The following is a 14,871-nucleotide window of genomic DNA, read 5'->3' on the forward strand; positions in this document are numbered from 1 at the left end:
TGCCATGTGAAGCAAGAGACATGTTTTCCCACTGATACTTTTTAAAGCTAACTTGATCAGCCATAATGCAACCTTCTCCCTAGCCTTCTTTCTCCCACTGAACTCTGCTCTATATGTACTCACTTTTGGCTCAGTCACAGAGATGCTAGTAATTCCAGAATGTTCTGGTTTGTGGAAATACATATGGCATGATGAAATATTATATCATATTTTGGTAGCAGATCTTTAAAAATACAACTGTGAACAATGAAGTGACTACTAGGAGAGGTTAAGAACAGAACACTTTGAAGTTTGCTGTTTGATTAGACACTATTGGTAAGAAGGCTATTCAGTACTTGAAGTAATTGTTTTGTCGGTAGTTTAATAGTAACTGCTATTTTTCATTCAGCCTAGTAGTTTGTTTTAAAATGTGCTTAAAAAGCAATGAATGTTTATCAGCAGCAGTGGGATTTTTTACTTTTGAGGCTGAATGTAAATATGTCTTAGTTTAGTTGTTGTCCAGAGGGTGGCAGAATTTCACTGTTTCAAAGGAGAATTAAATGCAAATAAACACACCTTCCCAAGTTCAGCAATCATTCTGTAATATGAAATTTGTCTAGAGTGAGATAAGCTCTGGCCCATGATTATAAACAAACATCTACTAATGTTGATGAAGAAAATTAAATGTCATTATTCATAAGTCATAAACATGTATATACTTATATGCCATAAGACTCTAGCTTAAATGCTAAAAGCCCAAACAAAAATGTACAAGTTATAATAAAGGAATAGCTGTAAGTACAATTTCAAGGTGAGGTTGACTTCTGGGTGGGGTTTTTTTTTTTCTTTTCTGGAAAAATATACCAGGAACTGCTTACTGTGGGTGAGGGAGCTATGCCAGTGTTACAGTAGAAGTTTCTGCTTTATCTAGCCTCCTAAGCAGACCTCCTGCATGTAACACCTCACAGATCAGATTGCCTACAGCTGTGGGTTGGCTGGCCCGAAAAGGTATCAGAGTTTTCCCAGCTGTTGACCAAATAGAAGATATAGACAGAGTGAAATGATCCTTGTGCTAAGAGGAGCTCTGAAATGGATTCCTCATGGTATTCCAATACATTCTTCTGGGATCTATCTCCATAATGTGGAGTGAGAAGGAATCAAGACCAAGACAGCGTTTCCTTCCTCAAGCCTTTCCATATATTAACTGGGAGTGCTGTGGCAGACAAGCTTCTGCACCTTATGCTTATGCATGACTGGAATGTAGGAAGGATTTTGCTTCCCAGCACCTCCGGTATGAATCACTGCTCACCTAAGGCAGTTTAACTCCTTGTCCATCCTGTCACCACCTAACTCATCTTAAATATTTTGTTTGCCAAGGGTGATTATTTGCAACTTGTGTGCAGTAGCACCTGCAGATTGTAGTGGTGAAAGGGACTCTGTTGCAATGGGTTTAGTCCTAATCTTATCCTCCCTACCAGTCTAAGTTCTATTATTGTCCCTGATGCCCCCAAATTTACTTGGCCAACTAGTCCCAGGTTCCCTGTCCCAGGACGTTATCCGACCCATCTTTCTCATCAGTCTCCCTTCACTGTTCATTCTGTTTGTCATTAAGGCTTTGTTCTACTGTTAGAGTCAGTTTATTGAGTCTTCTTCCTCTACCACTCCAATAGCTTCTGTTTCTAATCTCCGCCTTCTTCAATAAGTCCTAGTCCAGATTCTTCTATTTTTCCAGCCATTTCTTGTTCTTTCTCATCACTGAATTCATCTTTCCCATGTCTGTTATAGTTTCTCTTCTACTCTGAAAGCTCTACTCTCATCAAACTCTTTGTACCCATCTTGTTCTTTCCTGGACTCTTGTTTTGCTTTTAGCCATGCCTCTGAATTAGGTGGCTTCTTCCTCTGCCAGTGAACAATAAGAGGGGAGACATGATTAGGCTGCTGGAGAAACAGTCGTCTTTACCTTCACTCTGAAGCCAGTGGGCCCTGCTATTGGCTTCACTTTGAAGCCAATAGGCCTAACTGCTATTAAAGAATGTCTTTCTGATTGTTGTAGCATTATACTATGGTATCCTTACTTGTTCTTTGAAGCACCAGCCTGCTTCAATCAGGGCTGAGAGTATGCTCAGCAAGGACAAAAATTTAGTGATTATTTACCACTGAAATCTACTACATACGTTGTTCAGAATGATGAAGTGCAGATTTTCCAAAGATTTGAAACTTGATCAAATTGGTACAAATTTTAATGAGATTGCAAAAGCATATCCCTGCAAAATATCAAGTCTGTGGGCCAGGCAGTTAATACTGGACTACAAACATAAGATTATTACAAGAGAACCAACCACCAGGAGCATCTAATTATAATTTTCCCCATAGGATAGACATAGTCTCATAATAGTAAAGAAAGAGCTTGGCTCTGTAATAGGGAGATAGTACCCCCTAGGAAAATTGGTGCAAATTAAAAGCCTTTAAAAACTCCGAAATGTGTTTATAAAATAAATTTCAATACAGAATCTGACATGCGGAAGAACACATGACCAGATGGTACTGTAAAGAAATTTACTGGCATTTGTTTGTGGTGATCTGCAGAAGTCATCTGAATGTATAGTCACCATTTCAAAGTAAATAGGCCAATTAAAACCCATGTTGAGTAAAATCTTTCTATTATACCATTGGTTATATGTGCATGCTTCTTCTGTTTATTGATGTGCCCATGACAGGTGCAATGAAATGTGCATTAATTCCCTGGTGTTCAGAGATAAAGAAAAGTAGGTGCCCTTTTTTAGGAGTACAGCAACACTACAGATCAATCATTTAAAAGATAAGTAAAAGAAAATGTTCTCAGAGCACAGGCTGAAAATTTCCAGAAACTGCAAAATCATCAGGATGCTGGTATTAACAGCACTTCTACTGTGAGGGAACTCAGGGAGTCACTGGTGATGACAACTGATCAGGAGGTATCTAGGTTTTGTCTCATTTGAATGTCTTCCAGCATTAGTGCTTTGCATTTGCATCTTTTGATTCTTCACTGACTCAGCACCTGTGTTTTTTTAATAGGATTCTCTTTCCAGTTGAGCCATGCCAGTTGTGCCTATTTTGGGACATCGCTTAAGGTCATTGTGCCTGAGAGCAAGCCTGCAGACCAGAAAGTCAGTACTACTGATTTAGAGGGTATGGTGGAGAGATGTGGAGAGCTGATCTAGCAGTTCACTGCTACTGAAAAGAAGAGAATTGACTTCTTTCTCTCATTTTCCCACAGTTCCCAGGAACAAGCTCGTGATGCTGTTTTTATTGCAGCTCCAGTGATTGTCAAAACCTCCTGAGCTAGAACTTCTAAAGTAAGAGAAAAAAACTAAGCCAGCAGAAACTCGCAGATAATTTTCTCCCTGTTAGTGATTGCAGAGAGGTGCCTCAACTGATACAGCTGAAGTAAAGGAGGGAATACTTCACATGACCAGGAATAAGGGGGAGAGGGGTAGAAAGAAGCAAGCTGTCTCCTTCTGGCAGGATCATCTGGGTCAACCTTTGGAGCCACAGACTGAAACATCTCCTAAATTCAGTTTCTTTCATTCTTCATTTAAACACTTGTTTGTTTGCAGTATAGCTAGGCTTAATTTCAGCACAGTTCTTCACACCTCTGAACTGAAGGGGCACTTCATCGTCCTTGCTGAGCTCAAAGAAACCGACTAACGTGCACATTTGTTGCTGTCATCAGTTTGTTGCTGACAAACATATCGTCACTTTGCCATGAGAGAGCTTTATACTCCATTATTTCCTTTAGGTTAGAAATTAATAATAAAAAGAAAAGGTTTATGCTAGTAAAAAATTACTTTTAAAATGAAAAATGTCATTAACAATTGCTCCTGGTTTTTTGGGTTTTTTTAGTGAAAAAGATGCTCTTGAAACTTTTGCACCAGCTTTATTTTTCCCTAAATTATTTTCACCAGTGAGATGCAGATATCTCCTATCCTTATGCATCTGTTGGCATCTCTTAGAGTGAAATGCTTGAGTTTTGCCATGGTCTTGAGTGAAGCTGAAATTTCAGCATCAGCACTCCTGCATTGCCTGTTTCTTATACTCTCACGAGGAAAAACTTTGTGAGAAAGTCCAACGTCAGGGCTGCATAAGGATGAGCTCTGCATATTATCTTCCTCTCTTCTCCATATCCCTTTAATAAGCCATCAGTTAACTATGTGCATGTTTTGTCTGGTTTCTAACAATACCAGGGCATAAATGCTAGTTAACAGCTTTGCCACAGAAGCAGTTATACGAAGTTTAATTTTAAGAAATTTATTCGGTGTTAAATAGTCCACTAGTTCTATTTTTATAAAAGTTCTTTAATCTTTAGCAAATAGAGGTTAGTACATCAGAACGTTGCTTCACATATATTTGTTCCAGCAATGCTGAATTTTTCTTTCCCATCTATTCTAAAGTCAAATACATCATTACTTTTTAACACATGGATACTGATTCGTAGTTCGTCTTGGGAGCCAGAGCACTCTTATTCCCATCAATATATATCTGCCGCTAGGCAGGAAGCATTTCTTAAAATCAGAGAGGATGCTGTCACAGGCTCTCACTCAGGTTTTTTTCTTTTTTTCCAGGTTATTCAAATAGTGTCCTCATGCATAATAACTTTGTGAGAACAAGAAATGTAATTGATTCCTAAAGATTTGTACCTCATGTAGCATTAAATTGCAGAACTGGAAAAAAGTAGGAATCTAAGTTACAGGAAGGTGTGGACAACAGAACATGCAAACATTGGTCAGGAATGATAAGCAGAATTATAAAAATGGTTTTGGTACAGTAATAATAACTGAGTGTTGATAAAGACTTTGTGGCTAATTCTGTATTCTCTAAGTAAAGAAGGGTACACAAGTCAAGTTGATAGTAATCTTGCTATATTTCAGAGATAAGTTCTTCAAGATAGAGATTCATGCAATTGCATGTCAGTAAAATACCAAGAATGTTTAGGCACTCTCTGAATTATAATACAAAAACATGGTAGACGTTTGTGTTTTATTCCTCATTCTCTCTCTGAATAACCTCTGTTATATCACTTACCCTCAATATTTCTCTGTTCCTCCACTTATGAATGGCTTTTAATAGCTTTACTTAATACATTATACCTACAAAAAATAGATAGCAGTTTGTCTGAGGCAAGAACTTTGTCTTGTTCTATAAAGCCGTACTATACCTTTGGTCACTGTAAACCTGTTAATGAAGAGAAACATGCATAATGCCTGAAGCTCTAGCCATTTTTTTTTTTTCATTCTTTTTTCCCTAGAGTCTGGGAAGACTCTAGGCAAAGATATGTTACAGATTATGGGTATTGTTAATTCTCACTTAACAGTAAACATTTGCTCTGTTTTGAGTGTGTTTGATAATCCATTAAGGGAGATTATAAGAGAGATCTACTCACTTTCCAAATACGCCTTTCGATCTCTTGAACTCATTCGTGTGGTCAGTTACTTTTTTGATTCATAGTAGAAAGGTTTCCAACATACAGGCTGATTGCCAGCCTGCTGAAGGAAGAAGTCAGAAGGGATTTAGTCTGTTCCCTAATATTCCTAAATGTTAAGTGACCCTGTGCTGTCTACATTGGCAAATATACTGCAAAAAGTAGGCATGTTCTCTGGAGTTTGTTTATAAACATCAAATACTATCCCCATTTTTTTGTCCTTGTCAGGACTTAATCTAAACCTGGCAAAGCTGGCAGCTGGTTCAGTGTTGAAAAAGTTGAAAAACATATGTCAAAACTTCTAAAGTCCTTTAAGCTAGGCAGTGCCTTAAGTTCCATAAACAATGTTTAAAAATACCATGGAGCTTGTCGTGGAGACATTTAAAAGGGAAACTCAAATTTGGAACCCCAATATTCTGTCTATTGTCTCAGCCCTTCCTTGCATGAATTTTGACAAAAAATCTTGCATCCTTCAGGAAGACTTTCTCAAAAAAGTAAACTTTCCATTTTATTCCATAAAAAACCAAAATATAAAATGTTTTAGTGGCTTGTGAGTAGAATTAATGGAAAACTGGGGGATTTTTAATGTTTAACTGAAGGTTTGAAAAGTACTGACCATCAGCAAAAGTGAATTAAATGAAAATGTTTTGGGGTTTTCCCCCCCCTTGAATGTACAACAATTAAGAAATTATTTATTTATGAACAATCTTAATAACAGGTTGCTCTATCCAGTATAGCATGCAGGAGAAAATCTAAAATAGCAAAGTCACAACAGCATGTGAGATGGAGAAATTCAAATGTAGTAGCAGATCTATTAACAGACTGTGGTGGAGGAGCAGAACATCAAGGAGGAAAATACATGATTAAAAGCTTAGAGTTGGAAACAGGGAAGAAGAATCTTCACAGAATGCATTCTACGAACTTTGCCCTTGGTAATATTCTTATAAGCCATCTTTCAAAATTTTAGATACTGTGGGTCCCCGTGTGGCATTTGGCTGTTCTTTAGGAGGACTTAATGTGGGGCAGCTATATGAAGTGCATTAGATAAGTCTATAATCATTTTAAGGTAACAAAAATATTTAATAATCACCAGTTGCCATCTACATTTATTTTGTTAGCCCTGTCTATCAAATGTCACAGTATCCGAAGTTAAGCAAAACCACGGTGTCTGTATTTCATCAAGTGATTAATAACTCCTGGCCTGAAAGTTCTATAATTGATTTGATGTTTGAAAGTTAATGTTGATCAAGTATCAAATGGTTTTCGTTATATGTTTCAAAGTGGCACTTCCTCCATTATCAGCAGCTTTGAAAAGACCAACTCTAGACGTGGTTCATTCTTCTCTTGGATGTTTTCCTACAGACTAAGTAGCTTATGTTCCTGTCTGTAATAGGCTTCTTCATAGGAATGAACCAGAAAAGGTCTTCTACCAACCTCTGGTTTCAGTTTTTGAAATAATGAAAAAACTTCAGCATTTGCATGGATAAGGTTTTAAACAAGTTTACTGTAGACAGTAAAGGGTTCAGAGTTTACTGTTTTGGGTCATGCTGGGTCAGCGTGCTATTGCTGGTCACCATTTAGAAGTTTCTTTCTGTAATGAGGAACAGGCAGTTATGAAACCTTGCATTTTGAAGGATAAAATGCAAATCTGTACATCAGGAAGAATCAAACCTGAAGAAGCCTGGAAAAAAGAAATCTAAGCATCTAATAGTTTGAGAAGGGCAGATATGTTCAGGCTACCTTGTCAGATACCAGGATGAGACTATGGTGGCTTGGCAGATTCCCCCTTCTTATTAGCCAGCTGGATTACAGCAGCAGTCCATCCAAGGAAGTAATTCTTAGAACCAGATATCTAGCTTCTCTGCCAGCTCACATTTAGTTTTGAAAGCGATTAACTGCAAGGAACTTGATTGCATCCAGTCAGTAATTTCCTTTGGACCCTGAGATAATAACAGAAACAGAAGTAGAAATAGTCCTCTGATGCCATACACAATGTAATTTAATGCAATTCTTCTAGCCTTCATCTACATGAATATTAGGCAAATGAGTTTAAAACTTTTTTTTTTTTAAAATCACAAAACTACTGTGGCCCCCAGAAGTGATCCTTGGTCTGATTATAGTGTATATGTTTTTACTGGAGGTTGCACAGATTTTCGTTACAGCTGCAGCGTTTATATTGTAATTAAAGCTGTGTCAGTGTTTCTGTTGTGACCTTGCTTCAACAAATTACTCCAGGCTGAAACTTTATGTACAGGAGCAAAATTCACTCTGCAACGCACAGGAAATAGGCTGTGTTTCTCTGTGTGGCAGTAGTACACTCTCCACTCTCTTTTCTTTCTTACTGTGTTGAGCATTTTTCTTCTAAATCTCAGTTTGGGTGCAATGAATGAAAGGCATTCATAAAAGAATATTAGAGGTGGAGGGGAGAGAGATTAGAGAGGAAGCTTCCCAATGAACATAAAATTCTTGGTCTTTGCTGCTTTCTTCCTCAGGTTGGACCTGTCAGCGAGATGACTTTTCGATCTAGACGTCTATGTGGTCCATCTAACTCTTCCTTCCCCATCATTAGCTTGATAGCGGGGTCATATGAACATATAGCTATTTACAGTGCACTTATATTACTATGGCTGGTGTCTGGTACAAAAAGAGGTTATTTTCTTTCAAATTATCTCTTCCCCACAAGTAGAACAAATGAATGCTTCCCACCTTCTCCATGAAATTGTTCTCCCGAGGGAGAAATGCTTCTCGCCTTTACTCCTCCTCCAAAATCCAAGAAAACTCTGTCCCTTACAGCTATTCTTGCTGGATAAAAAGGCAAAGGGAAAGTGCTTGGGAGGATAGAATCTTTTTTCAACAGACAGTGCTCGTCGCTAGAGTTCTGGAATAAATCTAACACTGCTCTTCAGGTTTGATAAGGTTAGGTGAGTGACTGGCCCTTTATGCCACTTCTTTTGTCAGTGAAGAGACTACATCCTCCAGGGGATGATTCAGAACATTGCTGGAATCTTAAGGCAAATAACCTAACACCTTTGATTTTCCTTTTGCTTAGAATTTGTACATTTTATATGTCATCAGAAAGGAAGGGTAATTGAAAAAATGGCTGATAATTCTACTTTTTGTGCAAAAAATACACTGACAATTATTTCCCTAATTAGGAGTGTTTCCTTCTGCTTTTTTAGAATTTTTTTTAATATTTTAAAAGCAGATTGTATTTCTGATGTAAAATTGTGGACATAATTAAAAGTTATTGTCTGTATTCTTCCCACTCTGTCAGTGTATCTGCAGGACGCAGGGTCAGTAGAAAACTGATGAGGCCAGCAGGAGATTTGAAGCTAATGTGATGTTATGCTCCTAATATCCTCTTCCTAATCATGTACTTAGGAAAATGAGTTAAGCATAAGAAAATACATGCACAAAGGTATATATGTTTTACTTATATTTGACTAAGACCAGTTTCCTTAGTTCCTTATTTACATAGAGTTTAAAAAAAAAAAACCTTTCCAGTAAAAAAAATTGATTCATTTATCACTTAAGCAGAACAAACAGTGGGAGTTTAATGCACAATCAGATAACAGATTAGTTTACAAAGCCATTCTGCAATTAGAGGTGCTTAGGTTTGAATGTGCCCTCTTCCCCCTCCTCCCTGCACCTCTGGTAGGTAGGTCCATACTTGCAACTTGTTGCAATTTAATATGGTAGCTATGATGGTTTGCTCCAGGAAGAAAAAGCTTCACAGATTAGTTATGTTAGCTATAATGTCTAGCCATTGCTTTGTTAGTTACATCTCCATGAAGTAAAGCAACTGTTAAAATATTTGCTTCATTTGTAGACTGAGGAGTGCTCCCATCTCTAAATAATTTACATTATTTACAACAGCATTTTTCTCTGCAGTGAAGTAAGAGGTTAAATTCTAGTTTGAAACAGAAACAACAATTAGAAAAAACAGTAGTACATTGGGCCACTTACATGCATGCCTACTCCTTTGAGGATCTGGTTTGTCAGCAAAGCATAATGTTCGTGAATATAGTGGCTGTTTAAAAAAAAAAAGCTGAAAAGAACCCACAACCCACCACCTAATCAAAGATCTGAAAATGGAAAATTTAATTGAATGGAACTTCGAACAAATTCACACCATCTCCATGCTGCCCACTGGAAATAATACCCACTGTAACAATTTTTCTTTCATAGCTTCTTAATTGTGTTTTCCTTCTTCCATTTCTTCATATGCACAACATCAAGGAAACTACCATTTCTGGGAATGTAGGATGTAAAATGTAAGTGGGACTGCCAGCAAAACCTGCTATGTTCCCGCTATTTTATCTTCTAGCTGACAAAACAGTTTGCACAGTTTTACTTTGTTACAATTCAAATAAACCATTACAGAATAGCTTTCCAGAACTCAAGTAACCAAAAGTAAATAAGGAAAATGAATAAAAATAGACATAAAAAAAATAGGATCTTTAAATGGGATTCACAGTTATCAGTGAAGCTGTACTCATAGCTAACACTCTTCTCCTCCTTCCTCTTTGTTAGAGGCTTTCTATGCAATAATTCTTCTGATGGTATAATAGCTCTTGGATATGAAAACACTCTCTTTACTGGATGAAAGCTGACTAGCTTCAAATGTAGACGCGTACATAAAGGGGAAAAAAGCAAAAGACTCAATGTTCATTTTTGAAACAGGATTCCATGAGTATATGAAGATATGATTAAAGAAAAAAAGACCTGCCACATCTTCATATTAACCTTCAACATAGATGAACAGTGTTTCCTGCCAAGTCACAGTACCATTCTGTTAGTGCTTGATATAATATTTAGCATGTTTTCGGGATGTATGATCATGTGATTCCTACTTTCTACATGGCAACCAATGCAGAAACAATCTGTCAAGGACTGTCATTGAGGATCAATGCTAAATGTTACTCAGCAGGATGCAGACTGTATCTCGGTGGGTGTCCTCCTACTATGCTTTGATTATCTTTGTTGTAAAGAAAAGCCTAGTTGTGCTTACAGCATTCATATTTCACCCCCTCTGTGGAAGACATATTGCAGCCTCTTGATTTGTCCCTGTTTCAACAAGATGTGTTGTTTAAAAACATATACACAGCATTTCCAAAGAATCCTTCAGTATAATCTGATTATAAAGGGGTTATGTGACAGTTTGTCTCTGCTGCTTATTGTGCGGCTTAAATCTCTGAGGACGAGCTGACTGAACATCCATACAATTTAAGTCTGATGGCAGCTGTGGTTCAAAAATGTTTTGGGCCAGACCTAGGGTCATCTGAGGAGGCACTTTGGTATACACCAAGGTAACAGAAGGATTTTATACTACGTATTGCTTCTTATAACTTCATTAGATGACAATACTATAAGCTGTGTACATGGGGGGAAGATTTAATTAAACAGAGTGGTAGTTCATAAGGTTAGAGCGAGAAGGGAAGGGAAAAGAGGGAGGATTTTTTTGATACTTTACTGTGTGAGTGGGGAGTAAGTAAGCCTACAGATAAAACTTCATCTCTGAGCATTGATAAACAGGTAGGGTTATGTATTGTGAAAGAGAAAACAGATATTACACCTGACACCAAGCTGACCTATTGCTTTTGTAAAAGGATATTTCAAGCAAAAATATTTCAGGGAGACTGTCTGTGTTTTCTGCATGACAAAAACACTCACCCATGATTCCCATTGCCTCTTAATGTTTGCTGTCTTCGATACGGTTTTGTAACACTGGTGCTCTACTAACAAACTTCCAGGCATGAACGAATACATACTAGAAGACCTTACCATGTGGATGGAGCTGACAAGTACTCTCTAGATGATGATCTGGTAAATCTAGAAGTTCTAGATGAGGTACTGTACTGTCTGAGAGAGAGTTTCTGATAATTGTGCCTCACATTTTGCCTGTTTCTGCTTGTTAGGCTTCTTTTAACAGAATGAGAAGAGCTCCTTCTTGCAAGCTTTTGTCTCACCATAGCAAAGGAATTGTCATGTGACTGATCTGCTGTCATCACTTCGCTAATATTCTATATAGTGATATAAAAGCAGTAGCAGTGAATCCTATTATGTGGTAGAATTTTAATTATGAGTGATGCTAGTTTAAATTATTTTGTGAGTTTCCTAAAATGGAAAGTTTAGTCATGAAGATCTAGATTTAAGTGATTTTTCCTAAAATTGATTAATTTATAGGGAGTAATATGGTATCTACACCTTCTGGATAGAAAGTGATAAAACAGTATCAGTTACATATTTCACTATATCACCTATATGCAGACTATCTGTAAATTTTTGTTTTGATGATCCTTAAATTGCATGCCAGCAAGAAAAAGACATAAAACTAAATTGTGCTAGTGTCCTGTTTAAAACAGTCTCTTACTACCACTTAAAATTTAATCCTTGAAAAATTATTATTCTTGTTTCATGGTCAAATAAAAAAATAAATGGAAATGTATTATGAAGTGCAGCAATAATGTGCATGTCCATTTTCTCTTCAGAAGATTTGCTTCTCAGGCTGGTTTAACAAAATACTGTACTAACCTGGAAACAGGAGTTGCCATTTAACTCAGTTTTATGGCATTAGCAAGAATTTTGAAAATATTTGTTTGGTTTTGTGGTGTTGGCATTTGAAAAATAATTAGTAACACTTACAATAAGTATTTCCTAATCAGTGTTCTCAGTATATTTACAAAAATCTTCTAATTGGGAAAATACTATGTAACTATCAAACTTTTTGTAATTTTCTCAGGATACAATTATCCATCAGCTGCAGAAACGCTATGCTGACTTACAGATTTATACTTATGTTGGAGACATTTTAATAGCCTTAAACCCATTCCAGAATCTCAGCATTTATTCTCCTCAGGTAAGAGAGATTCCAAGCTGCGGACAGTACTCACTTTACATTTTATATTAACACCACTGGCTAAAATTATGTTGGAAGCTAGGAGCACAGACTGAACCCCAGCTTCTTCTTCTTCCAGAGAAGTGTGGCCACAATTTTTTTTTTTCCCCCAAATTCAGTCTCATTTGATTTCATACCTTTCTGCTTGGTGGCACAAATTCCACAGGAGGGATGAAGATCACCCCAGCCACAGCTGTGCCTCTTGTCTGGCATTTAGGGCTTTCTTCTGGAAAACAGAAGATGTTTATACGAACCTCCTTGTGCTGAGGCAGTTATTTCCTAAAGAATTGCTCTGACTATTGGATTATTACATGTCCTGAGCCATCAGCTGCTGCTTAAAAGAAACAAGTGAATCAAATGCTGTAAAGATAGTGGCAGCTTAATTCCCTACAAATATGAAGAGAGGTGGAGCCATAAATCTTAGTCTCCATGGGTGCCTAAATCAGGGTTGCAGGTAGAGGGGCCCAATTTCAGAATCACTGGTATCTTTGAAGTTTCTTTTGTATAGGCTGGGTATTTCCTTGGTTGAATGCTTGTGTTTGAAATTCTGTTCCTTGTGATACAGTTCTCTTCACTGTCTTGTGCGGGAAACGTCAGAGTGTATTTTGGGTGCTGTAATTTCTATTCTGGAAGTTGGGCATTGCCAAGAATTACCACTCATCTTCCAGGAGATTCAGTGGAAATTCTGTGGTAAAACAGGCCACTACCTTCTGGTGAACAGGCAGAAAATAGTCACTATCCTCTTTTCAGTTCTTTATTATGTAGGTAAGTTGCATATTTTGACTATTGTGTGTTCTTTTTTAAATTTAGTTCTCCAAGCTTTATCATGGTGTAAAGCGTTCATCAAATCCCCCCCACATATTTGCCTCTGCCGATGCTGCCTACCAAAGTATGGTTACATTCAGCAAAGATCAGGTAAGAATCTGTTCATTTTGGTTTAGATTTCGTATTAATCGTACTGCCACTATGCTACATGGCTATGGCTAATGTTCTGTTATGTTGTACTTTAGGAATTGTTTTCTTTAAGCCTTTTATTCCTACACCAGGAAAAACGGAGTAGAAATCTAGTCAGGTGTGGGAATTCTGAAAAGGACACAGTGGCATAAAAGAGCCTAAAAGGTCAAATAAGATGATAGAATTAACCTGACCAATAGAGTTTCCTGGACACCCATGAAGTCCTGGCAGTTGAGACCAGCTGTGGAGTGTTGCTGCACACTCTGATTCTAGCGTGTCTTGCACTAGGTATTGTAATAATTTGCACCTGTATAGAATAGAAGGGAGGGTCTCAATGCCATAGCAGATTAACAGAGTTTGAACCACTTTTCCATTGCATAAAGACACTATCAAGCAATGGATAATCAATTCCTTTAACTACAAGTCACAAAAAATACACACCATTCACTAACTTTTTTTGTAAAATATATTAAGGATAGGTCTAGTATATATGTAATAAGCACACAAATCCAGTTATATAGCAGTGATTTTAATGAGAATGAAATACTGTGCTGTGAAGCTAGATTTCTTTTTATTACATTCTTAAGATTGTAACTTTGTACTCTTTCTAATTTGATGTGCTGTATGTACATGAATATTGAGGGCTAATAGTTACTTTTATTTATAAAATTCTCCTAATTTTACTCTGCACATCACACAATAATTCATAGAAAATGCTTTTTCAAAAGCAGAATAAAATAATAAAACCCCTGATATCAGAAAATACTAAGCAAATAAAAGGGACATTGAAGATGAAGAAAAAAGGAGTTCTACTGAGTATGTGGCAGTACACTGGCCTGAGAGATGGCTAGTACTTCTTTAATGGCTTATATGCTTTTTGATGAAGGCATTAAAGAAAACAAGTACTCATGTAGAATAAGTTATGTGAGAACTTGTTATCTGGGCAAAAAATTAGTTTTGAGTTTTATGAGTTCATCAAGAACTCTTGGGCTTTAACTGTATAAGCTATTGTATGTGACTTCTCTAGTTACGCAAAGACAATTAAGTTAGGTATCGTAACCCTGTAAATCCATCATTGGGTTCTCTGTTTCCAGGAAGAACAAAAATACCCTACAAGATGCAAATAAATGAGCTGCAAATGTCATATTACACACATTATTTAGAGTCAGTCCCTGCACCTGCTGGCAGACACCACAAGACACCACCAGAGAACTGCTACATCTTTCAAACCTTTTCACGAAGCTCAGTTCTAGATGAAGTGTCATAGCATCAAGTATTTTAGGACCTTGTATCTTCTCCCAGCCAAGAATCTTGTATGTTCACAGTGTGGTGCAAATAATTTTCAGGTGTTTGCATAGAAGCACATGAATCTATGCAACTGCTCAGTGTTAACATTTTAATTATATGTCAGTTAATAGTGTAACTTAAGTAGACTAATACTTGTACTGGTGATCTGTAGAACACATGAAAAAGTGGGAAAATAATAAACGCTGTTAGAATTCTTACTTGCTATGACCTGAAGTGTTCATGCTTCAGTGTTCAGGGGTGAACACTGGGGTGAACTGGCCTTCAAGGTGTACTG

General features: G+C 37.2%; 1 protein-coding gene across 1 annotated transcript in view; it reads left to right on the forward strand.

Annotated features, from left to right (window-relative positions):
* The window catches only part of MYO3B (myosin IIIB), a 215,483-nt gene that overhangs the window by 95,668 nt on the left and 104,944 nt on the right, over positions 1–14,871 (forward strand). The window contains exons 11-13 of the mRNA XM_059820556.1: positions 11,191–11,287; positions 12,180–12,296; positions 13,146–13,250. Of these exons, the coding sequence (XP_059676539.1) occupies positions 11,191–11,287; positions 12,180–12,296; positions 13,146–13,250 (319 nt within the window). The remainder of the gene's footprint in view (positions 1–11,190; positions 11,288–12,179; positions 12,297–13,145; positions 13,251–14,871) is intronic.

The sequence above is a fragment of the Gavia stellata genome, chromosome 8 (genome assembly GCF_030936135.1).
Source record: "Gavia stellata isolate bGavSte3 chromosome 8, bGavSte3.hap2, whole genome shotgun sequence".
NCBI lineage: Eukaryota > Metazoa > Chordata > Aves > Gaviiformes > Gaviidae > Gavia > Gavia stellata.